The following is a 26,929-nucleotide window of genomic DNA, read 5'->3' as shown; positions in this document are numbered from 1 at the left end:
GGACATCACCACCAGAACCTGCCCAAGGTCCCCCTGGTAACCTGGGACCCAAATGGGACAGTGCCAAGGGAACCAACCCCTCTTTTAGCTCATCCCTTGCTGGCACACGTTCCTGAATGCTGACTCATCAAATCAGGGGAGAAGGAAGAAAGCTGAAGAGCCTCAACAGGGAGCAGACTAAACTGCTGGAGAATACCACAGCTGCCCCTCCAAAGAGCTTGCTCAGAGAGCTGGGAGCTGCCCATGGCTGGAACCATTCCAGGTGAGGGTGTCTGGGGCTCTGAGCAGCCTGATCCAGCTGCAGATGTCCTACCCCAGCATGGGGCTTGGACTCAGGTGACCTTTAGAGGTCCCTTCCCACCCGAACCAGCCTGGGATGCCATGACAGAGCCAGCCTGCCCTGGCTCCTGGGAGCCAAGCAGGAGGCACCATGCCCTAAGCACAGCTCGAAGAGAGCAGCATCACCACCAAGCTGCACAGAGCCAAACTGTGGTCCCCTCTCACCTCTGTGTCTGCCTCTGTCACCTCCTCAGTGCCTTGGGGTCGCTCTTTTGGTTTCTTCCACGTCTTTGGTGCAGTTAGAGCTGTTGGGGCTGCAATGCAAGCACAGAGCTGTTACAACTCCACCCCCAGGCAGCAGGCTGGGGCCGAGGCTCTTCCCTCTCCCGTGCTGGGGTCACAGCCAGGAGCACGAAGCAGTGGCAGCCTTGTGCTGCATTCAGCTGGCTGCAGCCACCCCTGCTCTCCATGTGGGGCCAACCCAGCTGCTGGTGGGACACTCAACCATGGGAACTCATAGAATCACAGAATCAGCCAGGTTGGAAGAGACCTCCAAGATCATCCAGTCCGACCTCTCACCCAGCCCCATCCAATCAAGCAGGCCATGGCACTCAGTGCCTCACCCAGGCTTTGCTTGAAGATCTCCCAACCAGACTCAGCTGCTCCAGGCCTCATCCAGCCTGGCCTTCAGCACCCCCAGGCAGGAGGCAGCCACAGCCTCCCTGGGCAGCCTGGGCCAGAGTCTCAGCAGCCTCACACTGAAGAACTTCTTCCTCAGCTCCACTCTAACCCTGCTCTGCCTCAGCTCCAAACCCTTCCCCCTTGGCCTGGCTCAGACCCCCTCAGCAAAAGTCTCTCTGCAGCCTTCCTGCAGGATCCCTTCAGCAAAAAGGTCTCCCTGGAGCCTTCTCCTCTTCAGGCTGCACAGCCCCAGCTCCCTCAGCCTGTGCTCACAGCAGAGCTGCTCCAGCCCTGGGAGCATCTCTGTGGCCTCCTCTGGGCTCCCTCCAGCAGCTCTGAGTCCTTCTGCTGCTGGGGACAGCAGAGCTGGAGGCAGGGTTGGAGGTGAGGTCTGAGCAGAGCAGAGCCCAGGGGCAGAATCCCCTCTGCTGCCCTCTGCCCACCCTGCTGTGGCTGCAGCCAGCACACAGCTGCCTGAGGGCTGCAGGAGGCACTGCTGGCTGAGTTGGAAGGGATCTCTGGAGATCATCCATTGCAACCTGCCCCCCAGAGCAGGCTCTCACAGAGCAGACTGCAGGGGTGGGTTTGAGTGTCTCCAGAGATGGAGACTCCACTGTCTCTCTGGGCAGTCTGTTAAGTGCTTCTCTCTACAACTACCTGCAGGGAGGTTGTAGCCAGGTGGGGCTTGGTGTCTTCTCCCAGAACACCAGAACAGGAGGACACAGTCTCAAGCTGCACCAGGGGAGGTTTAGGCTCAAGGTGAGGAGAAAGTTCTTCACAGAAAGAGTAATTGGCCATGGGGATGTGCTGCCCAGGGGGGTGGTGGAGTCACTGTCACTGGAGGTGTTCAAAAAGGGACTGGATGTGGCCCTTGGAGCCATGGTTCAGCTGTCAGGAGGTGCTGGGTGACAGCTTGGACTTGGTGAGCTCTGAGGTCTTTTCCAACCTTATTGATTCTATGATTTTGTGATCTCCAGTGGTGGTGACTCCACCACCTCCCTGGGCAGCACATTCCAAAGGCAAAGCTCTCTGTGAAGAACTTCTTCCTAATATCCAGCCTGAACCTCCCCTGGCACAGCTTGAGGCTGTGGCCTCTTGTTCTGGTGCAGGGTGCCTGGGAAGTTGTTTTACAAGCTGCTCATTGGAGCTTGAACTGCTGCTTGTGAGAGCAAGGAGCTGAGCACCAGCAGGGTAAGGAGCAGGAATCCTTCAGGAAGGGGACTCTGGGGGAAGATCAGGAGCTGCCCAGGACTGAAGGCTGCTCTCAACACATTTGTAGAGGAATCAGCCATGACCTGGACAGTGACCACAGACACCACCAACATTCCAGAGGCTCAGGGCAGCTCCTCCAGCCTGCAGCACTGCAGCCTCTCCTGAGCTGGAGCTGGATCTCAGTTTAAAGCAGGTTAGGAGCCTCCCATCCTCAGCTTGGCCAAGTGACAGGAAGCAAAGAGGCCCTAACCCTGGGAGGGATTGAAGCACATTTGCTCCCTGAAGAGCACCAGAAAGCAGAGAGCCCACCCAGAGCTGACAAAGCACCAACCCCACACACTCAGCATCCGTGGGGAGTGCCAGCAGCAGCAGTGCTGGGGGCAGGGACAGGGCTGGGCTGCACACAGGCTGCCAGCAGGGTCCCTTTCCCCACTGGACTTCACTGCAAACACATTTCCAGCTCCAGCCTTTGCTTTCTAGCAGATGCTACAGAAAGCCCACAGCAGGCACTTCTTTTATCCCCATCTAATCCCCCTCTGAAAGGCTCTGCAGTGATGGACACACACACAGTGAGCAACCACAGAATGGTTTGGGTTGGCAGTGCCACAGGACTGAGCACTGAACCCACCCAAGGCAGCAGATTCAAAGCTGTTGTCCCAACACCACCTCCAGGCCTTTCTTTCAGAGGATCACAGCAGGGCTCAGCTTGGAAGGGACCTCACAGATCAGCTACCCCAACCCCCTGCCATGCCCAGGGACACCTCTCAGCCAGGCTCAGCTGACCAAGGCCTCATCCAGCCTGGCCTTCAGCACCCCCAGGCAGGAGGCAGCCACAGCCTCCCTGGGCAGCCTGTGCCAGAGGCTCAGCAGCCTCACACTGAAGAACTTCTTCCTTAGCTCCACTCTAACCCTGCTCTGCCTCAGCTCCAAACCCTTCCCCCTTGGCCTGGCTCATACTCCCTCAGCAAAAGTCTCTCTGCAGCCTTCCTGCAGGATCCCTTCAGGTCCTGGCAGGCAGCTCTGAGGTCCCCCTGGAGCCTTCTCCTCTGCAGGCTGCACAGCCCCAGCTCCCTCAGCCTGTGCTCCCAGCAGAGCTGCTCCAGCCCTGGGATCATCTTTGTGGTCTCCTCTGGACCCTCTCCATCAGCTCCAGGTCCTTCCTGTGCTGAGGGCTGCAGCCCTGCACACAGCCCTGCAGGTGAGGTCTCCCCAGAGCAGAGCAAAGTGGCAGAATCTCCTCTCTGGATCTCTGGCAATGCTGCTTTGGATGCAGCCCAGGCTGCCCTTGGCCTTCTGTGCTGCAGTCTCACACTGCCAGCTCCTGGCCAGCTTCTCCCCTACCAGCATCCCCAAGTCCTGTTCCTCAGGGCTGCTTTCTATCCCCTCCTCCCTCAGTTTGTACTGATAGCAGACCCAGAGTGCTGCTGCCCAGCTGCCTGCTTATCTCTGCTTACAGAAATAAGAGATAAGAGCACTGACAACAAGGATCCACACTAGGCCTGGGAGGAGCAACAAAGTCCTTATTGCCAGATTATCTTGGCCATGCCCTGCTGAGGCCACATCTGGAATCCTGGGTCCAGGTCTGGGCTCCCCAGGTCAAGAGAGACAGGGAACAGCTGGAGAGAGTCCAGGGGAGGCTCTGAAGCTGCTGAGGGGCCTGGAGCAGCTCTGGGAGCAGCAAAGGCTGAGAGCCCTGGGGCTGAGAGCCTGCAGGAGAGCAGCCCCAGAGGGCAGCTGAGCAATGCTCAGCAAGAGCTAAAGGAGCTGGGACCAGACTCTGCTCAGTGCTGCCCAGGGCCAGCACAAGGGGCAGAGGGCACCAACTGGCACCCAGGAAGTTGCAGCTGAGCAGGAGAAGAAAGCTGTGGTGTGAGGGTGCTGAGCCCTGGAGCAGGCTGCCCAGAGAGGCTGTGGAGTCTCCTGGTGTGGAGAGCTTCCAACTCCCCCCTGGGCCTTGTGCTGCTGGGCAGGGTGCTGTGGGTGCCCTGCTGGGGCAGGGGGGCACTGGCAGAGGGTCTCTGGAGCTGATCTGATGCAGCCCTCACTGTGCTGGGAGTCTGTGCAAGCACAGCTCAGGACACTCAGTGCCTGCTGTGGGCAGCAGGTGCAGAGCTGGACCTTGGCTGCTGCCTTTCCTTGAGCTTCCTTGGAAGGAGCAGCAGCAGCTGGGGTGCTGCTCTGCTTCTGCCTCCCTTCATCCTCCACCTTTGCCTGGGCTGTGCAGCCTCCTTGTGTGGAGAGCTCCCAAACACACCTGGATGTGCTGCTGTGTGCCCTGCCCTGGGTCACCCTGCTCTGGCAGGGGGTTGGCCTGGCTGAGCTCTAGAGGTCCCTTCCACCCCCTACCACTCTGTGACTCTGGGATCTTGTAAGTGACTTGAGCAATGTTGGCTCCCTTGCTGCCACAGCCACCCTGTGCCCTCCAGCCTGGTGACACTGGAGCACCAGCAGCCATCTTCTGCATAATTAAAAGCCCCAAACACTCCCAAGCAATTTTGGGCTTTCAGTTAAACCCCATCCAGGCCATTACAATGCAGGCAATAACCCTGGGAGCTGGAACCTGCCTTATTTACAGAGAGAGTCGATTTCTCTGCTTTGTAAGGAAATTAATGTGGGTTATGAAGGCTGCAAGAACAACAAGTGCCAGAGAGCAGTGGAAATGACCCCAGTGGAATGAAAACAGAAATAGATTAACTGGGGGGGGCGAAAAAATCCAACCCAAACCCAACCCTGTGGCTGCTGAAGAGCAAAAGGATCTTCTGATCTTGCCCAGAGACTGGATTTTGTTTAAGAGTCAACCTAGTGACCCAGCACAGCTCTGCCCCAAGCCTGGATCCAGGCCCATCTCTGCTTTTCCTTGCATGGAGTCACAGAAGGGCTTTGGTTGGCAAAGCCACAAAGGTGATCAGAGGGCTCCAGAAGCTCCCCCGTGGGGGCAGGCTGAGAGAGCAGCAGAGTCCTTACTGCCAGACTGTCTTGGCCATGCCCTGCTGAGGCCACATCTGGAGAACTGGGTCCAGCTCTGGGCTCCCCAGTTCAAGAGAGACAGAGAACCACTGGAGAGAGTCCAGGGGAGGCTGGAAAGCTGCTGAGGGGCCTGGAGCAGCTCTGGGAGCAGCAAAGGCTGAGAGCCCTGGGGCTGAGAGCCTGCAGGAGAGCAGCCCCAGAGGGCAGCTGAGCAATGCTCAGCAAGAGCTAAAGGAGCTGTGGGGGGCAAGAGGCTGGGGCCAGACCCTGCTCAGTGGTGCCCAGGGACAGCACAAGGGACAATGGCTTTGAGCTGGAAGAGGGAAGATTGAGACTGGAGATGAGGAAGCAATTCTTTAGAGTGAATGAGTGAGGCACAGGCTGCCCAGGGAGGCTGTGGCTGTGCCCTGCCTGGAGGTGTTGAAGGCCAGGCTGGATGAGGCCTTGAGCAGCCTGTGCTGGTGGGAGGTGTCCCTGCCTGTGTCAGGGGGTTGGGACTGGATGAGGTTTGAGGTCCCTTCCAAGCCATCCAGCCATCAACCTAAGACACCACCATGGCCACTAAACCATTCCAGCTGACCCACAGCAGAGCACAGCCCTCCGTGCCCCCGAGGCTCTCGCACACCTACCCCCAAGCACTGAACTCCAAACCCTTCTACATGGGTTCATTTGCAAATCCCAGCCTCCTTTGGCTTTCTCTCACAAACTGCAGGGAATTCAAAGGATGGATTGAAGGGAACCCCCCCAGCCCCAGGGCTCTGCCAGGACTGCAAAGCAGGGGGTCAGAGATGTGACACTGCAAGGCTCCAGCGCTGCCAGGCCTGCACAAAGGCCACCAGCATGCTCTGCCCCGGCAGCTAAGCACAAGTCAGTGACTGATTGAACTGCTTGGCCACAGCTTCATTTAAAGGAGGTCCAGGGGACAGAAAAGCAAAAAGGAATAGGAAAAGAAAAGGAAAAGAAAAAAGGAAAAAGGGGAAGAGGGGAAGAGGCAGGGGAAGAGGCAGAGAGAAAAAGAGAAAGGAAAAAAGGGAAAGGGAAAGAGGGAGAGAAAGAGGGAAAGGGAAAGAGGGAGAGAAAGAGGGAAAGGGAAAGAGGAAGAGATGAAGGAGCAGAGGGAGAAGGACAAGGGAAAAAAAAAGAAAAGAGGGAAAGGAGAGAGGGAAAGGAGGGAGGGAAAGGAGGGAGGGAAAGGAGGGAGGGAAAGGAGTGAGGGAAAGGAGTGAGGGAAAGGAGAGAGGGAAAGGAGAGAGGGAAAGGAGAGAGGGAAAGGAGAGAGGGAAAGGAGAGAGGGAAGGGAGAGAGGGAAGGGAGAGAGGGAAGGGAGAGAGGGAAGGGAGAGAGGGAAGGGAGAGAGGGAAGGGAGAGAGAGGGAAGGGAGAGGGGAGGGAGCGAGGGAAGAGAGAGAGGGGAGGGAGAGGGAAAGGAGAGGGAAGGGAGAGGGAAGGGAGAGGGAAGGGAGAGAGGGAAAGGAGAGAGGGAAAGGAGAGAGGGAAAGGAGAGAGGGAAAGGAGAGAGGGAAAGGAGAGAGGGAAAGGAGAGAGGGAAAGGAGAGAGGGAAAGGAGAGAGGGAAAGGAGAGAGGGAAAGGAGAGAGGGAAAGGAGAGAGGGAAAGGAGAGAGGGAAAGGAGAGAGGGAAAGGAGAGAGGGAAAGGAGAGAGGGAAAGGAGAGAGGGAAAGGAGAGAGGGAAAGGAGAGAGGGAAAGGAGAGAGGGAAAGGAGAGAGGGAAAGGAGAGAGGGAAAGGAGAGAGGGAAAGGAGAGAGGGAAAGGAGAGAGGGAAAGGAGAGAGGGAAAGGAGAGAGGGAAAGGAGAGAAAAAACAGAAGTTTTCTATAGAGAATCAAAGCAAAGAGAGAGGTCTGGAGCAATCAGCAGTAATGTGGCAAGGTGCTGGAACCCAAGGCAGAGAACACCACTGGGAGGAACCTCCAGGATGTGAAATGGCCATGGCCAGTGATTTGTAACAGCTCCCAGACTTGCTCATGACAATGTCAAGAACAGTGGGATGGGAACAGCTGAGCTGGGCTCCCTGCCTGGAGGTGTTGAAGGCCAGGCTGGATGAGGCCTTGAGCAGCCTGGGCTGGGGGGAGGTGTCCCTGCCCCTGGGCCTGGAACTGGCTGAGCTCTGAGGTCCCTTCCAGCCCACCCATTCTGTGGTTCTAGATGTGGGCATTTTGCTCACATGACTCTTGCAGAGGAAAGGCAGCTGTGTGGTTAATTAAGGCTGGGCTGGCTGAGGTGTGGGACACTTGGGGGTTCAGAAGAGCTTTAATGGTCCTCTTTGCCTTTACCCACAGCTGGTAACCCCAGCAGACACGTTTAGAGTTGGAACATTCCCACCCCACCAATGCCCAGACACTGCTGGCTCAGCAGGTTCACCCAGAGGGGGAGCAGAGGGCTGGAGCTGCTCTGCTGTGAGCACAGCCTGAGAGAGTTGGGGTTGTGCAGGCTGGAGAGGAGAAGGCTCCCAGGAGACCTCATTGTGGCCTTCCAGGATCTGCAGGGGGCTGCAAGAAAGCTGGGGAGGGACTTTTGAGGGTGTCAGGGAGGGATAGGACTGGGGGGGATGGAGCAGAAGTAGAAGTGGGGAGATTGAGATTGGCTGTGAGGAAGAAGTTGTTCCCCAGGAGGGTGGTGAGAGCCTGGCACAGGCTGCTCAGGGAGGTGGTGGAAGCCTCCTGCCTGGAGGTGTTTGCAGCCAGGCTGGAGGTGGCTGTGAGCAACCTGCTGTGGTGTGAGGTGTCCCTGCCCATGGCAGGGGGTTGGAGCTGGCTGAGCCTTGAGGTCCCTTCCAACCCTGACAGCTCTGGGGTTCTGTGATTCTTTGAGCTGGGAGAGGGAAGATTGAGACTGGAGATGAGGAAGAAATTCTTGAGAGAGAGGGTGGGGAGACACTGGAAGAGGCAGCCCAGGGAGGCTGTGTGAGGGGACCCTGCCCATGGCAGGGAAGGATAATCTTTGAGGTCCTTTCTGACCCTTTCTGACCCTGACAGTTCTGTGGTTCTGTTTGGTCTGGGAATAAGCCCAGGCTGAAAAATCCAGAGCAACAGATCCTCAAAGCAAGAGGAGATGGTGGAGTGAACAAGAGCAATGTCCTCAGAATCCAAGCAGCAGCAGCCTGTGGGAGTGCTGCCCTGTGTCACTGCTGGCAGGCCACGAAGCCAACCCTGGGACACACAGCCCCAGCAGCCATGAAGCCAGGCCTGGGACACACAGCCCCAGCAGCCATGAAGCCAACCCTGGGACACACAGCCCAGCAGCCATGAAGCCAGGCCTGGGACACACAGCCCCAGCAGCCATGAAGCCAACCCTGGGACACACAGCCCCAGCAGCCATGAAGCCAACCCTGGGACACACAGCCCCAGCAGCCATGAAGCCAACCCTGGGACACACAGCCCCAGCAGCCATGAAGCCAACCCTGGGACACACAGCCCCAGCAGCCATGAAGCCAGGCCTGGGACACACAGCCCAGCAGCCACGAAGCCAGGCCTGGGACACACAGCCCAGCAGCCACGAAGCCAGGCCTGGGACACACAGCCCAGCAGCCACGAAGCCAACCCTGGGACACACAGCCCCAGCAGCCATGAAGCCAACCCTGGGACACACAGCCCAGCAGCCATGAAGCCAACCCTGGGACACACAGCCCAGCAGCCACGAAGCCAACCCTGGGACACACAGCCCAGCAGCCACGAAGCCAGGCCTGGGACACACAGCCCAGCAGCCACGAAGCCAACCCTGGGACACACAGCCCAGCAGCCACGAAGCCAACCCTGGGACACACAGCCCAGCAGCCACGAAGCCAACCCTGGGACACACAGCCCAGCAGCCACGAAGCCAACCCTGGGACACACAGCCCAGCAGCCACGAAGCCAGGCCTGGGACACACAGCCCAGCAGCCACGAAGCCAACCCTGGGACACACAGCCCCAGCAGCCATGAAGCCAACCCTGGGACACACAGCCCAGCAGCCACGAAGCCAGGCCTGGGACACACAGCCCAGCAGCCACGAAGCCAGGCCTGGGACACACAGCCCAGCAGCCACGAAGCCAACCCTGGGACACACAGCCCCAGCAGCCATGAAGCCAACCCTGGGACACACAGCCCAGCAGCCACGAAGCCAGGCCTGGGACACACAGCCCCAGCAGCCATGAAGCCAACCCTGGGACACACAGCCCAGCAGCCACGAAGCCAGGCCTGGGACACACAGCCCCAGCAGCCACGAAGCCAACCCTGGGACACACAGCCCAGCAGCCACGAAGCCAACCCTGGGACACACAGCCCAGCAGCCATGAAGCCAGGCCTGGGACACACAGCCCAGCAGCCATGAAGCCAGGCCTGGGACACACAGCCCAGCAGCCACGAAGCCAGGCCTGGGACACACAGCCCAGCAGCCACGAAGCCAGGCCTGGGACACACAGCCCAGCAGCCACGAAGCCAACCCTGGGACACACAGCCCAGCAGCCATGAAGCCAGGCCTGGGACACACAGCCCAGCAGCCACGAAGCCAGGCCTGGGACACACAGCCCAGCAGCCACGAAGCCAGGCCTGGGACACACAGCCCAGCAGCCACGAAGCCAACCCTGGGACACACAGCCCAGCAGCCATGAAGCCAGGCCTGGGACACACAGCCCAGCAGCCACGAAGCCAACCCTGGGACACACAGCCCCAGCAGCCACGAAGCCAACCCTGGGACACACAGCCCAGCAGCCATGAAGCCAACCCTGGGACACACAGCCCAGCAGCCATGAAGCCAACCCTGGGACACACAGCCCAGCAGCCATGAAGCCAACCCTGGGACACACAGCCCAGCAGCCACGAAGCCAGGCCTGGGACACACAGCCCCAGCAGCCCTGAAGCCAGGCCTGGGACACACAGCCCAGCAGCCACGAAGCCAGGCCTGGGACACACAGCCCAGCAGCCACGAAGCCAGGCCTGGGACACACAGCCCAGCAGCCACGAAGCCAACCCTGGGACACACAGCCCAGCAGCCACGAAGCCAGGCCTGGGACACACAGCCCAGCAGCCATGAAGCCAACCCTGGGACACACAGCCCAGCAGCCAACCCTGGGACACACAGCCCAGCAGCCAACCCTGGGACACACAGCCCCAGCAGCCACGAAGCCAACCCTGGGACACACAGCCCAGCAGCCAACCCTGGGACACACAGCCCAGCAGCCACGAAGCCAACCCTGGGACACACAGCCCAGCAGCCACGAAGCCAGGCCTGGGACACACAGCCCCAGCAGCCACGAAGCCAGGCCTGGGACACACAGCCCAGCAGCCACGAAGCCAGGCCTGGGACACACAGCCCAGCAGCCACGAAGCCAACCCTGGGACACACAGCCCAGCAGCCACGAAGCCAGGCCTGGGACACACAGCCCCAGCAGCCACGAAGCCAGGCCTGGGACACACAGCCCCAGCAGCCACGAAGCCAGGCCTGGGACACACAGCCCAGCAGCCACGAAGCCAGGCCTGGGACACACAGCCCAGCAGCCACGAAGCCAACCCTGGGACACACAGCCCAGCAGCCAACCCTGGGACACACAGCCCCAGCAGCCACGAAGCCAACCCTGGGACACACAGCCCAGCAGCCATGAAGCCAACCCTGGGACACACAGCCCCAGCAGCCACGAAGCCAACCCTGGGACACACAGCCCAGCAGCCATGAAGCCAACCCTGGGACACACAGCCCCAGCAGCCATGAAGCCAACCCTGGGACACACAGCCCAGCAGCCACGAAGCCAACCCTGGGACACACAGCCCAGCAGCCAACCCTGGGACACACAGCCCCAGCAGCCACAAAGCCAACCCTGGGACACACAGCCCAGCAGCCACGAAGCCAACCCTGGGACACACAGCCCAGCAGCCACAAAGCCAACCCTGGGACACACAGCCCAGCAGCCACGAAGCCAGGCCTGGGACACACTGTCCTGCAGCCACCTCTTTCATGAACAGCTCTGAGTGAGTTCCTTGCCCCTGCAAACCAAGATTAGCTTTGTGCAATCACAATGACTGAGCAGCACACAGATTGGTTTTGGCATACATCTGATGAAGAACCTCCAGGATCCCTCCTTTATCCTGTGCCTTACCAGACACAACCACAGGTGAAGGCTTACCTGGGACAGGACTCTTGCTCAAGTTTAAGCTGGGAGCCTCCAGGCTCTCCTCCAGCTGCCCATCTGCTTCTGTCTCTTCCTTCTTCTCAGCATCTTTTACCTCTTCATTAAGAGTAGTTCTTGTGCTCTCCTCTCCTTCTACATCCCCCTGAACAACAGGGAGGGCACTAGGAGACGGGAGAGGAGGTGGAGAAGGAGTTGTAGTGGTAACAGCAGCAGCAGCAGCAACGGAAGTGGGAGGAGAGGGCGGCGGCGGGGTGGGCGGCGGGGTGGGCGGCGGAGAGGGAGCAGCCTGCGGCGCAGCCTGCGGCGCAGCGGACGATGCTGGCACGCTTTCCGCTTCTGCTGGGGGCGCTTCTGGTGGCTCCGACTCTACAGTCAATGGGGCAGCCTCTGCCGGGGCAGCCTCTGCCGCGCCCTCGGCGGCAGTCCCTCTGTCCCCGCCGCTGGGCTCGCCGCTCCGCCCGGGGCCGGCGGGCGCGGGGCTGGCGGCGGCGGGCGCGGGGCCGGCGGCGGCGGGCGCGGGGCTGGCGGCGGGCGCGGGGCCGGCGGCGGCGCCGCAGGGCTCCTGGCGGGCCCCGGAGCCTCCCTCCTCCGCGGGCGAGGGCTCCGGCGTGTCGGAGCGGGGCGCCGGCAGCGCCTCCTCTCTCGGGGGCGCCGGTTCGCTCTTCTCCTCCGGGTCAGCCGCGGGGGGAGGTTTGCCGGGAACGGCGGCGGCCGGGCTGGGGCATGGAGCGAGAGGAAGGTCTGGGCAGGTTTCCACCGAGGCGGCCTCGGCCGTCGGGCCAGCTTGATCTTTCCTCTCCCCAGCAGGTTCAGCTCTGAGGACTGGAGGTGGTTTTAATACTGGATCTGGTTTTGGCTTCTCTTCTGGGAGAGGAGAGGGAAAAAAGGCAATGTTGTAAGAGCAGCTCAATGCTCTTTGCCTTGGCTGAACTTCAGCCCCCTTGGCTCCTTTCCCCCCACCCTGCCAACCATTCCAGAAGGTCCCAGGAGGACCCCCAGGGGCACCTGCAGCTCAGGTGGCATCTAAAGGGGCAGGTCAGACAGCCTGCACCCCCAGTCTGCACCTGCAGACAGTCTGCAACCCCAGAGGCTGCTCCTGGGGTTCTGAGTGGAGGCTGCAGTCCGTGGCTGTCCTGGGCAGCAGAGCCACACAACAGAGGCTTCTGCCAGGAGCTGCTCCTGCACCCAGGATGTTTCCTTATAGGAGGCAAAAATGATCTTTATTTAGTCTGCCCCAAATGACTCCTAGAGCAGCCTTCCAGCACCTGAAGGGCTCCAGGAGAGCTGGGGAGGGACTTTGGACAAGGGCTGGGAGTGCCAGGATGAGGACAATGGCTTTGAGCTGGGAGAGGGAGACTGAGAGTGGAGATGAGGAAGAAGTTCTTGGGAGTGAGGCTGGGGAGACTCTGGCACAGGTCACCCAGGAAGGCTGTGGCTGCCTCCTGCCTGGAGGTGCTGAAGGCCAGGCTGGATGAGGCCCTGAGCAACCTGTGCTGGTGGGAGGTGTCCTTGCCCATGCAGGGGGTTGGAACTGGATGAGATTTAAGGTCCCTTCCAACCCAAACTGTTCTATGACTCTGGGTTTTTAACAGTGAGCTTGGGCAAACTCATCTGCCAAAGAGCAGCAGAGACTGCACCAAGAGCACCAGGAACCTGCAGATGCTCTCTGTGAATCTTCCTCCTCCTTGTGAACTGGGGGAGCTGCTGGGGTGTTCTCCAGCTGCCATGTGTCATATCATGACCATCACAGGGCATCCAGCTACCTCCTTCTTCCACCCAACTCCTGCCACCCACCAGCACTTCAGACCAGAGGACACAACCCCCTGCTTGTCTTCTGAATTCCAGCAAAGATCTCTTGTCCCAAAGAAAGGAAACCCCAAAAGGGCTCTGAGCAGAGCTGCCACCAAGGGACAGCACTGTCACATCCTGCTGGGACCTCTCTGTTCCACCTTCTCCATGGCTGGAAGGGAACAGCACCCAGAATGCACACCTCCATCAAACCACCCCCAAAACACTGTGCAGAGGGAAGTCCCTGACCTCACCCTGTGGTTGGCAGCAGGCTCTGTGCCCCCATCCCTGCCCATCGCCCACAGGTCTGCTGCAGCTCCACCTGACACATTCCCACTTCAAGCAAAGCAGGAGCCAAGCTCTCTGAGGACCTGTGGGCTTTGTTTAGGACCTGAACCCCACTGCTCAGATTGAACCTACCCCCAAATCATCACAATTCAGGTACAGCTGAAGGGATTTGGCTTTGCTTGGTCTGCTGGCTTTCTGTGTGGGGGTTATACAACAGGCAGGCTGAAGGGAAAGGGGGGTTGGAAGGAGAACCCATCTGAAACCAGCTGGAGAATCAAGATCCTTTAGGATCTTGGCTCTGCAAGGTCTCTGCTACTCCCTCTCCCAGCTCCCATTTGATGAGAAGATGCAGGCTGCAAGACCTTGCCTAGGAAGCACCTCCATGCTACAGACAGGTGAGATGTGTCTGGGTCCAAGTCAGCACAGAGGTGGCAGGGACTCAGTGGCCCTGTTCCTGACCAGGAGGTCAGCTTGATCTGTCCTCAGGGGCAGAGCTGGGCTCTGCTCCATCAAAGCAAAATGCCCCAGGGTTCCTGAGGTGCCAGGGAACTCCTCTGGGACACTGCCACAGCAGCCAAAATCAGTTCTGCACAACCTCCCTGTGCAGATGAGACCACAACCAGAATCACAGAATTACAGAGGCTGGAAGAGAGCTCTGAGATCATCCAGGGCAGCCTATGACCTACCACCACATCAGCTGCACCCTGCCACCAAGTGCCACAGCCAAGCTTTCCTTACAGACCTCCAGTGATGGCCACTCCACCACCTCCCTGAGCTGGTCCCTGACCTCCCCTGGCACCAAGGTCACACTGACAGGTCTGTAGCTCCCCAGATGTTCTCTCAGCCTTTCTTGTAGATGGGTGTCACATTTGCTACCCTCCAGTCCACTGGGACCTCTCCAGGCAGCCAGGGCTTCTGCTAAGCAATGGGAAGTGGCTTGGTGAGCACACTGAGTCCTCTTGGATGTAACCCATCCACCCCACAGACCTGTGTGCACCTAAGTGGCATAGGTCACTGACCACCCCCTTTGATTGTGATGACCTCCCCTGCCTGTCTCCAGTTGGGTAGCAAAGGAACCAACCCCAGCTCATCACAACTGAGGTAGAACTGAAGTGGTCTCCCTCTCTCCTGTGAGGAGAGGCTGAGGGAGCTGGGGTTGCTTAGCCTGCAGAAGAGGAGGCTCAGGGGAGACCTTCTTGCTCTCTGCAACTCCCTGAAGGGAGGTTGGAGCCAGGTGGGGGTTGGGCTCTTCTCCCAGGCACCTAGCACCAGAACAAGAGGACACAGTCTCAAGCTGTGCCAGGGGAGGTTTAGGCTGGAGGTGAGGAGAAAGTTCTTCCCAGACAGAGAGATTGCCCATTGGAATGTGCTGCCCAGGGAGGTGGTGGAGTCCCCATCCCTGGAGGTGCTCAAGAGGGGATTGGATGTGGCCCTTGGAGCCTTGGTTTGGTTGTCAGGAGGTGTTGGGGATTAGGCCCCAGGTTGGACTTGCTGAGCTCTCAGCTCTTTTCCAACCTGGTTGATTCTGTGGTTCTCTGACTGGCCTTTCCCAGCTCTGCTGGCTTTCCATCTGGGGCATATACAACATGTTCTGAAGAGAAAGGAGGTTGTGCAGGAGAAGCCACTTGGAGCATCAAGTCCCAGCTTGAGGAGGAGCTGAAGCAATGCAGAGGTTTGCCTGCAGCCACCGCCAGCCCCAGCGGCGTCACGGGGAGGAGCAGGGCCAGAGCAGTAGTTTATCAACTTAATGAGGCACTGAGGGAGGCAGCTTTGGAGGAGGATGAAAAATGAGGGAAGAAGATGGGAGAAAGTTTCCCAACAGCTGATTTTGATTCTGCAGGCTCCATGGAAGAGAAGAAAGCAGCCAGGACTGGGTCTGGAGAAGCCAACGCTTCCCCTCCGGGCTCCGGAAGGTCTTCTGCAGGCAGCTCCTGGAGCATTCTTGCCACCTCCAGCTCCCTCTGAGCAGCTGCCTGGGCATCCTCTCACCCTGAATCAAAGGGGATGGCTCAAAACTAAACCCCAACCACAACACAAAAGCATCTGAAGGGGCTGGGAGAACATTCCAAGAGCTAAAGCAAAACCAGCTGAGGGCACTGGAACCCCTGCAGCCAAACACCTTCGGCACCCTGCCCCTTCCCTGGCCTAGGCAACAGGCACTGGAAGAGCTCAGTCCCAGGAGCTAATTCCTCTTGTGAGGAGAGACTGAGGCTGGAGAAGAGCAGGCTGGGGAGGGGGGGAGCTCATCAGTGCTGACCAACACTTCAAGGGTAGGTGGCAGGAGGATGGGGACCAGCTTTTGTCAGTGGTGCCCAGGGACAGGACGTGGGCACAAACTGGAACCCAGGAGGTTCCATCTGAGCAGGAGGAATGTAAAGGTGGCAGAGCCCTGGAGCAGGCTGCCCAGAGAGGTGGTGGTGGTGGAGTCTCCATCTCTGGAGACACTCAAAGGTACAGTTATGTTCCTGTGTGACCTGCCCTACCTGACCCTGGACTGGATGATCTCCAGAGGTCCTTTCCCACTCCCACCATTCAGTGATGCTGGGATACTGAGCAGATTTGGCCACAAGAAGTAACTCTGAACGTGAACAACCCTCCTGGAGAAGAGATGCCCAGGTGCTGGCAGAGCAGCACTGAGCCCTGCCAGCTCCCACAGCAGCGGCCACGAGAGACCGCAGGGAGCCGGGCAGGCAGGCAGAACTCACCGCAGTCAGATCCCTCCTGCCAGACATGCCAAGACCATTCCTCAGCTTATATTTAGCAAGTGTTTACTGGAAGGCTTCAGGAGGAGAGCTGGCTCCAGCACAGGGCTGCCTGAGATCTGCAGATAAGCACAAAGCCTGCAGAACTCCACTGCACCAGCGCTGCCCTCACAGCCCCAGCAGGAAGGAGTCCTGCGCTCCCCTCCACGTGGAGACATCAAAGGCAGGCAGGGAGCTGGGCTCCTGGGTGGTCACAGAGGCAAAGCTTGCCCAGAGTGCTGGGTGGGGAAGATTTCACTGGATACAGGGAAGTGTTTCTGCTTTGTGCTGCTTATCTGGAGATCACTTCTCTGGCTTGCTGCCATCTTTCCAGGCCCTGTCCCCAGCCGAACGCTGGCGAGGTGCTGCCTTCCCAGGCAGCCCTGGAGCACATGCCACTGACTCATCGTGGCAGCAGAGGGGCTCAAAGTGTTCCAGGCTTTGGGATCTGCCATGAATCTCCTCTCCACAAACCATGTTATGTACATTCTCCACAGCCAACGCACTGCAGGGCTTGGGGAGAGGTTAAAGCCCACCCTGACAGCAGCTCAACCATGCCAGTGGGGCTGAGGAAGAGCAGGCAGCTCTGCTTCCATGGGGGATCGTGGACCAGGACATAAAAAGTGGACAAGGAGGGTGCATGAGGAAGAGTGTGGGCAGCAGGGCAAGGGAGGCTCTCCTCTCCCTCTGCTCTGCCCTCCTGAGGCCACATCTGGAGTCCTGGGTCCAGTGCTGGGCTCCCCAGCTCTAGAGGGACAGGGAACTGCTGGAGAGAGTCCAGGGGAGGCTCTGAAGGAGCTGAGGGGCCTGGAGCAGCTCTGTGGGGAGGAAGCACTGAGAACCCTGAGGCTGTTGAGCCTGGAGAAGAGAAGGCTTAGGGGGAACCTTCTGACCATGGACCAGGACACAAAAGGAGGCTCCCAGCAGGATGGAGACTCCCTTTTCCCAAGGAGTCCATGGAAAAGACAAGGGGGGGTGGGGACAAGCCACTGCTGGGGACATTCCCATTGCACCCCAGCAGGAAATGTTTCCCCATGAGCACAGCCAGACTCTGCCAGCAGCTCCCAAGGAAACTGAGACTGGAATCACCTCCCAAGGGAGGTGGTGGAGTCTCCTCCACTGGGCAGCTTGGAGCCTCAGCTTGCCAGGCTGCTGGGCCAGCTCCCTGCAACTCCACCAGCACCCAGCAAGGTTGGAGCAGATGAGCCTTGGGGTCCTTTCCAAGCTGCCAGTCTGGTTCTGTGCCTACAGCTTCTCCTTTCCCAGAGGGCTGCCTGGGCAGGAGAACTTCAGAGCAGAGAAGCCTGCCTGGTGCAGATCAAACTGCAAAGCTGCAGCCAGCATCTGGTAGCTTAGGGAGAGGATTTGCTCTGCCACCCAAAGAGTCTGGACTTGGGAAGGGAGGTTGGAGCCAGGCTGGGGTTGGGCTCTTCCCCTGAGGTGACAGGATGGGAGGAAATGGCCTCAAGTTGCCCCAGGGGAGGTTTACATTGGACATGAGGAACAATTTCTTTGCTGCAAGAGTGGTCAGGGACTGGCATAGGCTGCCCAGGGAGGTGGTGGAGTCATCATCCCTGGAGGTGCTCAAAAAAGTGTGGCCATGGCAGCTGGGGCCAGGGCTTGGTGCCCATGGGGGGGTTGGGTTGCTGGTTGGACTGGGTGACCTCAGAGGCCTTTTCCAGCCCAGACAGTTCCATGACTCTGTGGTCCTAAGGTTTCCACAAAGATGTAGGCAAAGCCATAGTCCTGTTCTGAGTGGGAGACAGGCCCAGAAGACCTCCAGAGGAGCCTTCTCAGCCCCTTGCAGCCCCTGCAGCAGCCCAGGTGCACCTCTGGCACAGCTGCAGCGAGGGAAGCCCTGCAGCCTGCAGCGTGGCTGCCGCAGCGCAGTGCTGCCAGTGAACCCCTGACTGAGACCCCTTAGCCCGAGGGATCCTTCCCTTCCAGGCTGTTTGTGCCTCCTGAAGCATCACAGGCAGCTTTCCCCCTCTTTTCTGTGCTTCTCTGGGGCTCACTTTTCCTCCAGCAAATGCTCTGAAAGAAGGCGGAAGCAGGCTCAGCGTTTGCAGCCCACACTCAGGGGTGGAAGGAGGCAGAGCTCAGCCTCCCTGCACTTGCTGCAGCAGGCAGAAGCCTCCAGCCCTGCCATGTGGGCAGTGATCAGCAGTGTGGACTCCACAGCACCACCAAGGTCACTGAGAAGCTCAACAGGAGCCAGCCCCCATGTGCTGTGTCCTGGGCTGAGCCCCAGCAGTGTGGGCAGCAGGGGCAGGGAGGGGATTCTGCCCCTCTGCTGAGACCTGCCCTGCAGGGCTGGGGCAGCTCTGGAGCCCACAGCACAGACAGAGACCTGGTGGAGCAGGGCCAGAGGAGGCCACAGCAGGGCTGACAGGGCTGGAAGCCCTCTGCTGAGAGGCCAGGCTGGGAGGGTTGGGGTTGTGCAGCCTGGAGAGGAGAAGGCTCCAGGGAGACCTCAGAGCAGCCTTCCAGGACCTGAAGGGGGCTACAGGAGAGCTGGGGAGGGACTCTGGACAAGGACTGAGAGTGACAGCGAGGGACAATGGCTTTGAGCTGGAAAAGGAGAGACTGAGACTGGAGATGAGAAAGAAATTCTTGAGAGTGAGGCTGGGGAGACTCTGGCACAGGCTGCCCAGAGAGGCTGTGGCTGCCTCCTGCCTGGAGGTGCTGAAGGCCAGGCTGGATGAGGCCTTGAGCAGCCTGGGCTGGTGGGAGGTGTCCCTGCCCATGGCAGGGGGTTGGAACTGGCTGATCTCCAAGGTCCCTTCCTACCCAAAGCAGCCTGTGGCTCCAAGCAGGTGACAGCAGCACACATGGCACTAACAACAGCTCTGCAGGGGCTCAAACACTTCAGTGTGGGAAGAGACTTGGCACACTCCCTCCCCTCCTGGGGCACTCTGACCAAAGCTACCTCACTCTGAGGTGTGGGAAGGGATCAATCACTTTCAGGAGCTTCCTCCCTCCATGCTGCTTTCCCTCAAGGCAGCAAAATGTGCTGAGTGATGTCTGAGGCACTCTGCAGGCTGCTGGGCTCTGGTGTGACATTGCCCACGTGCTGCAGGCCAGCAAACACCTCCAGCAGCTCTGCAGGAGCCATGCCACACTCTGCTTCTCTGCCATCACTGTGGCAAATTGGCCAAATGGACTAAAACCTCTCTGGCCAAGAGCACTTTACCAACCACCACTTGTTTCTGAAGGGTGGCACAGGGGGGAGAGGAGGTTCCCACATGAGAACAACCTTCAGGACATCCAAGATTGGCTCAGATTGCTCTGAAGCAGCTCCCCCCTGGCAGATGCCAATGAATTCCCTCAGCACCAGCTTGGTAAAACATCCTGCTGGAGGAGAAGGAGTCCCTCCCCTCCTCCTCCTGCTGCTGACTGCTGCTCTCCAGGACAAAAATACTCAAACCAAACCAAACCTACTGAAACCAAACCAAAAGCCAAGGCCTGAGAGTAATCAGGAAGGAGAGAGATCCAACGACAAACCTTGCTTGGGGGTGCTGGTCACCGTGCCGGGGGTGCTGGCAGCGAGGTGGGTGGTGCTCTCCACGGTCCCATAGACCACAGGGCTGTGCTCAGGGACCTGGCTGGACAGCTGCTGGGATGTGAAGGACAAAAAGGGGGTGACAATGAGCATGTGGAGAGGAGGAGCAGCGAGGTGGAGCGGGGGGACGTGGGGGGGAGTGGGGCAGAACAGAAGAACCAAAGGCAGGGAAAAGATGCAGAGAGCAATTGAGTTGAGGACAGGGGAAAGGGAGGAGAAGGCAGCAGGAGGAGGGGAAAGAGAGAAGATTAATGGTCACAGCAGCAAGACAGAGGCAGCACAGCACAGTTATTAACACACTTCATTCTCCCAGTGCTTCCTCCAGGAGCAGCACAAATGCTGCTCTGCAGAGCCTGCAAGGAGTCAGCTGAGCACCAAGAGACTCCTGGAGCTCTCTGTAAGTTGTTTGCTTCCCAGACTCAGCTCCTTCCCCACTGCCCAGGCACTGCAAGCACCTTGGAGAGTCTGTAGCTGCTGCTTTGTTCACTTGATGTATGGGTTAGACAAATCAGACCATGCCTGTGTGAACAGTGCAGACGTGGACACACACACACAGACATCTCTCTGGATGGGGCCCTCGAGAGGGGATGGACAGAAGCCTGAGGAGTGCAGACTGAGACTGGACTGGGCATGGCTCACAAGCTCTTTGACTGCACTGACTTCATCTTGGCAGCACAGGGCTGGGGAACCCAACCAGAGGGATGGGGAACCTCAGCTATGAGGACAGGCTGGGAGAGTTGGGGCTGTGCAGCCTGGAGAAGGCTCCAGGGAGGCCTCAGAGCAGCCTTCCAGGACCTAAAAGGCTCCAGGAGAGCTGGGGAAGGACTCTGGACAAGGGCTGGGAGGGACAGGATGAGGACAATGGCTCTGAGCTGGGAGAGGGGAGACTGAGACTGGAGATGAGGAAGGAATTCTTGAGAGTGAGGCTGGGGAGACTCTGGCACAGGCTGCCCAGGGAGGCTGTGGCTGTCCCCTCCCTGGAGGTGCTGAGGGCCAGGCTGGATGAGGCCCTGAGCAGCCTGGGCTGGGGGGAGGTGTCTCTGCCCATGGCAGGGGGCTGGAGCTGGATGAGCTTTGAGGCCCCTTCCAACCCAACCCATTCCAGGATTCTAGGAAAGAAGACTCTTGGCCTCTAGTCCAGGACCAAAGCTGCACGAGCACAGCCCTTGCTCCTTGCTCCTGCACTTCCACCTCTGTGTCTCCAAGGTGCAGCCCCTCCAATGAGCAGCCACCTCCAGCCTGGCTTATTCCAACCTCTCACCATCCCAGGATTCTATCATTTATCTTCCCAGCCAAACAAACCCCCCCAGTGTGAAAAGCAGAGTCCTGCACCTCCTGCCTGCTTCTCTTGGAGGAGCTTTGAGGTGTTTTAGGCTCCACCTAAAGCCCTTCCTTGGGCTGCAAAGCTGGAGATAGGAAAGCATGGGACTGGCTACAGCCACACAGCTCAAGTCCTGGCAGCAGTGCTCAGCTTAAGGCCAGCTCCAGCATCTTTGTGGTGTGAAGCTCTTACTCCACAGAGGGAAGAGGCTGCTTGGGGCTGTGCTAGCTGAGTTTTGGGTTAAAAACCAAAGAACCCAAACCTAGAGGGGGGGGAAAGGACATTTGGAAATCTCTTCACATGGATTTGCTTTCAGCTGCAGGAGCTGGGACAGAGCCTGGGCTGCAGCAGTGGCTCCCAGGCTCTCTGTGTGCTTGTGCCACTCCAGTGATGAGCTGACAGAATCAGATCCTGGCTGCCTGTACAGAGAAGCCCTGCCAGGATTCAGCACAGCTCTGAAATGCCACTGGACTGGGAGTGACTTGGATTAGGTCTTTGGCTGGCCAAGGGCTGGGTCCTGCACCTGGGTCACAACCACCCCACGAAGGCTGGAGGCTGGAAACTGCCTGGTGGAGAAAGGATCTGAGGATGTTGGTCAGCAGCAGCTGAAGATGAGCCCAGGGGGTGGGAAGGCCACCAGCAGCCTGGCCTGGAGCAGCAATGGTGTGGGCAGCAGGAGCAGGGCAGGGACTGTGCCCCTGGACTGGGAACTGGTGAGGGCACAGCTTGAGTGCTGGGTTCAGCTTTGGGCTCCTCACTCCAAGAGGGACACTGAGGGCTGGAGCAGGTCCAGAGAAGGGCAAGGAGGCTGGGGAAGGGTCTGGGGAGGAGCAGCTGAGGGAGCTGGAGAAAAGAAGGCTGAAGGGAGACCTCATTGCTCTGTACAGCTCCCTGACAGGAGCTGGGCTTGGGGCTGGTCTCCTCTTCCTAGTAACAAGACATAACACAAGGGGAAATGGCCTCAAGTTGTCCCAGGGGAGGTCTAGGTTGGACATGAAGAACAATTTCTTTGCTGCAAGAGTGCTCAGGGATTGGAAGAGGCTGCCCTGGGGGTGTTCAAGAACCATCTGGACAAAGCACTTGGGGCCATGGTTTGGTGACCATGGTGGTGCTGAGCTGAGGACTGGACCAGAGGATCTCAGAAAGCTTTTGCAGCCTTAATGATTCCAAGGTTCAACAGTCAGGTACTTGCACAGGAAGCTCACACTGACTGGCCCCAGCTTTCAACTGCCAGGTGAAGGGAGTACAAAAAGCCACAGCACAACCTCTGAGGCCTGCAACAGCCCAGACAGTTGTGTGCTGTAGAGCCAAGCTAGGGCTGAACAGCTAAAGCTCACTGATTCTAGGCCATTACAGATACTCCACTACTGGAACTCAACCACTGAGCACAATTAAGGCACCAACTAATTTCATCACAAAGCTGATCCCAGGGCTGGAGCAGCTCTGCTGGGAGCACAGCCTGAGGGAGCTGGGGCTGTGCAGCCTGCAGAGGAGAAGGCTCCAGGGGGACCTCAGAGCTGCTGCCAGGACCTGAAGGGATCCTGCAGGAAGGCTGCAGAGAGACTTTTGCTGAGGGGGTCTGAGCCAGGCCAAGGGGGAAGGGTTTGGAGCTGAGGCAGAGCAGGGTTAGAGTGGAGCTGAGGAAGAAGTTCTTCAGTGTGAGGCTGCTGAGACTCTGGCACAGGCTGCCCAGGGAGGCTGTGGCTGCCTCCTGCCTGGGGGTGCTGAAGGCCAGGCTGGATGAGGCCTTGGTCAGCTGAGCCTGGCTGAGAGGTGTCCCTGGGCATGGCAGGGGGTTGGGGTAGCTGATCTGTGAGGTCCCTTCCAAGCTGAGCCCTGCTGTGATCCTCTGAAATGGCCTAGAGGTGGTGTTGGGACAACAGCTTTGAATCTGCTGCCTTGGGTGGGTTCAGTGCTCAGTCCTGTGGCACTGATGAAGTCCTGCTGGTGAGCCCTACAGCAGAGCTCCCCAGGGAGGAACCAGAGTGGTGCCAAGCACCTCATCAAGAGGCAGGCTGGGTATGAAACACTGAAGTATTTGCATCCCTCACCTGGAGGAGATGATTGGACATCACTGCTGTGCTCTGCATGTAAATGAGAGCTGATCAAGATCCCTGCCTCTTAGCCTCTGCTTGCTAAAATGTTTATTTCATCCTCTTTGGCTCAATTGCAGCATCTTAAAATAGACTGCAGAGCTGGGAAGTGCTGGGATTAGCTACAATAAACACAAGGTGAAACCCCAGCTGCTGGCAGCTCTTCCCCACTCCTAGAGGGGGAAGTCACTCAGCAGGGAGGAATGGGAAGGAGATCTCAGCAGGACCCCAGCATGGAGAGGCAGTGAGGGGGAGGTTGGTTGCTTCTCCCTAGTCACAAGTGACAGGAAATGGCCTGAAGTTGACCAGGGGAGGTTTAAGTTGGATATCAGAAGAAACTTCTTCACTGGAAGGGTTCTCAAACCCTGGCCCAGGCTGCCCAGGGAGGTGGTTGAATGCCCACCCCTGGAGGTGCTGGAAAGCTGCAGAGATGTGGTGCTGAGGGCCAGGGTTTAGCCCCAGCCTTGGTTGGACTCAATGACCTTAGAGGTCTTTGCCAACCAAACTGATTCTGCAGCTCTCCCACTTCACATCACTGCTGTGTCTCCACTCCAGGGAGTGCCTGGGAAGAAGCTTCAGTGGTCCTGCAGGTAACCAGCTCCTGGCTCCCTGCCTCCAGCTGCAGTCCCAAACCATCAGACACCGCTGGCAGAGAGCTGCTTTGGGCAGCTGAGCACCACAGACCTTGCTGCAGAACCATGACTGACTGGGATGGCTCCAGCAGGGTGCCCTGCTGCTGCCTGCCATCTCCCCCTCTTGATGGAGGCCAGGAGGAGAAAGCAGGTGCCCCAGAGCACATGGAGATGCCTTCATGTGACTGGACTGAACCAGAGCCCCAATCCCACTGGTGCCCAGGGAGGGGAGAGCTGCAGGCCAGGCCCTGCTCCAGCACAGTGATCCCAGGGACACCTCACTGGCTCAGCTGCAACCTCCAGCAGCTGCCCCAGGCCAGCAGGGCCTCAAGACAAGCTCCTGCTGTCACCTCAGCATGGGACAGGCAGCAGAGAAATGATGCAGGCACAGAGCAAAGTGAGGCCAGCTCAGAAGAGGCTTTTACCTGAAAGCCTGCAGAACCTGGTGGCACTGAACAAGGGAAAACTTGGAGAAGCAAAAAACCACAACCCAGCCCAGGCCAGGCTCAGATCTAAAGCCCACCCTGCACCAGGAGAACCTCCTTTAGGGAGGAACAAGCCCTGCACCAGGGCAGGTGAGGGGAGACCTGCTGGAAAGCAGCTCCAAGGAGAAGGATCTGGGAGTGCAGTGCTGGAGGACAAGGGAGCCAGCAATGTGCCCTGGTGGCCAAGGAGGTCAGTGGTGTCCTGGAGTGTGGGCAGCAGGCTGAGGGAGGTGCTTCTCCTCCTGTACTCTGCCCTAGGGAGGACACCTCTGGCTCCTGGGTCCAGTTCTGGGCTCCCCAGTTCAAGAGGGACAGGGAACTACTGGAGAGAGTCCAGCAGAGGCTACACTGAAAGCTTTCACAAGCTCAAAGCCCTCCTGCTGATGCAACCCTAGGTGTGCAGAGCCTGGAGCAGTGCTGCAGCTCCAGGCTGGTAAAAAGGACCAAAAACCCCCAAGCAGCCCTTGAAGAAGGTGGACAGCCCAGGCCCAGGTGTCTGAGGGGAGGGCTGAGGTGGAACTGGCTCCACCAAGCAGCAAAGCCAAGCAGAGAGCCCCAGAAGTCTCCATGGCCTGGTGGTTACCTGAGGTGGAGTAGGTGTGGAAGTAGGTCTGAGGATGGGAGGTGTTGGGTTCCTGCTGCCCCCTCCAGACATGATCTCCTCTGTGATGTCTTTGCCTCCCTGGTTGGGATCCCGGATCCGGATCTGGGGGATGGAGGAAAGAAAGAGCTCAGCCAGGCTGGCCTGGGGGTTATGGGCAGGAGAGGATGGACAGGACACAGTGGCACCACACTTGCTTGAGCTGCTGCTCTGCAGGAGCCCTGGAATGTGGTTTGGTAAACTGAAATGTGTGGGATGCCAGCCTGCAGCTCCCAGGACCTGAAGGGGCCACAACAGAGCTGGGGAGGGACTTCTGACAAGGGCTGGGAGTGCCAGGATGAGGACAATGGCTTTGAGCTGGCAGAGGGGAGACTGAGACTGGAGATGAGGAAGAAATTCATGGGAGTGAGGGTGGGGAAACACTGAACAGGTTGTCCAGGGAGGTTGTGGCTGTCCCCTCCCCGGAGGTGTTCAGGGCCAGGCTGGATGAGGCCCTGAGCAGCCTGGGCTGGTGGGAGGTGTCCCTGCCCATGGCAGGGGATTGGAACAGGCTGAGCTTTCAGGCCCCTTAAACCCAAACCCTTCCATGAATCTCTCAATCTCCAAACCTGATTTAAAGGAAACTGCTCAGCCACAGCAGGGAGCTCTGGGGAGCTGCAGGACCCTGTCCCTCAGAACATGCAGCTCTTCAGCAGCAGAACTCAGCTGGGTAGGCAGTGGAAAGCTCAGGAATGAAAACCAAAGGCCATGCTCTACCCTGACAGCAAACTCCATGACCTTGCCAACTCAGCTGCTGGGAGGAGCACATCAGCTGTTTCTGCTTGTCCCTTGCACAGTGAGCAGAGTCACACCAGCAGCACAGGGCACTGGGCAGACACTGCTGAGTGGAGGAAGGGAAACTGCAAGAGCAGAGCGATGTCCTGCCAAGTGACTGGCACTCAGGAAACAGCTCTGGGGCTGAGTCTGCTCACAGCCCCCAAACCCTTTGAAAATAGGTGTTCAAGGCCAGGCTGGATGGGGCCTTGAGCAACCTGCAGAGGAGGAGGCTCAGGGGAGACCTTCTTGCTCTCTCCAGCTCCCTGAAGGGAGGCTGGAGCCAGGTGGGGGTTGGTCTCTTCTCCCAGGCACCCAGCACCAGAACAAGAGGACACAGTCTCAAGCTGTGCCAGGGGAGGTTTAGGCTGGAGGTGAGGAGAAAGTTCTTCCCAGCAAGAGAGACTGGCCATGGGAATGTGCTGCCCAGGGAGGTGGTGGAGTCCCCATCCCTGGAGGTGTTCAAGAAAGGCTTGGATGTGGCCCTTGGAGCCATGGTTCAGTTGTCAGGAGGTTCTGGGGATTAGGTCATAGGTTGGACTTGGTGATCTCTGAGGTCTTTTCCAACCTCATTGATTCTCTGATTCTATGAACCTGGGCTGGTGGGAGGTGACCCTGCCCATGGCAGGGGGTTGGAACTGGCTGAGCTTTAAGCTCCCTTCCAACCCAACCCATTCTTGGATGCTATGAAGATAGAATAGAATAGAATAGAATAGAATAGAATAGAATAGAATAGAATAGAATAGAATAGAATAGACCAGACCAGGTTGGAAAAGACCTTCAAGATCCTCGTGTCCAACCTATCATCCAACCCCACCTAATCAACTAACCCATGGCACCAAGCACCCCATCAAGTCTCCTCCTGAACACCTCCAGGGATGGGGACTCCACCACCTCCCTGGGCAGCACATCCCAATGGGCAATCACTCTCTCTGTGCAGAACTTCCTCCTAACCTCCAGCCTAAACCTCCCCTGGCACAGCCTAACACTGTGTCCTCTTGTTCTGGTGCTGGGGGCCTGGGAGAAGAGACCAACCTCTGCCTGTCTACAACCTCCCTTAAGGTAGTTGTAGAGAGCAGTAAGGTCACCCCTGACTCTCCTCTTCTCCAGGCTAAGCAACCCCAGCTCCCTCAGCTTCTCCTCACAGGGCAAACCACTCCAGAACACACTCAGCTAAATCCTCAGCTGCCCCTGGAGCCAAGCTGGGGTACTGACCATGGGGACCAGCCAAGCTCCTGGGTTCATTTGGAGCAGCTTTAAACCTTCCCAGGAGGAGAGACTGGCCATTGGAATGTGCTGCCCAGGGAGGTGGTGGAGTCCCCATCCCTGGAAGTGGTGCAGAAG

General features: G+C 58.6%; 1 protein-coding gene across 1 annotated transcript in view; it reads right to left on the bottom strand.

The window, feature by feature from the left end:
* Positions 1 to 26,929, bottom strand: part of EIF4G3 (eukaryotic translation initiation factor 4 gamma 3) — a 167,287-nt gene that overhangs the window by 73,895 nt on the left and 66,463 nt on the right. Inside the window, exons 10-13 of the mRNA XM_054175939.1 lie at positions 24,755 to 24,877; positions 19,583 to 19,694; positions 11,256 to 12,125; positions 505 to 593 (exon numbers count right to left, since the gene is read on the bottom strand). Of these exons, the coding sequence (XP_054031914.1) occupies positions 505 to 593; positions 11,256 to 12,125; positions 19,583 to 19,694; positions 24,755 to 24,877 (1,194 nt within the window). The remainder of the gene's footprint in view (positions 1 to 504; positions 594 to 11,255; positions 12,126 to 19,582; positions 19,695 to 24,754; positions 24,878 to 26,929) is intronic.

The sequence above is a fragment of the Dryobates pubescens genome, chromosome 33 (assembly GCF_014839835.1).
Source record: "Dryobates pubescens isolate bDryPub1 chromosome 33, bDryPub1.pri, whole genome shotgun sequence".
In the NCBI taxonomy this organism is placed as follows: Eukaryota; Metazoa; Chordata; class Aves; order Piciformes; family Picidae; genus Dryobates; species Dryobates pubescens.
The sequence above is the reverse complement of the archived record's forward strand: the minus strand, read 5'-3'. Positions and strand labels throughout refer to the sequence as shown.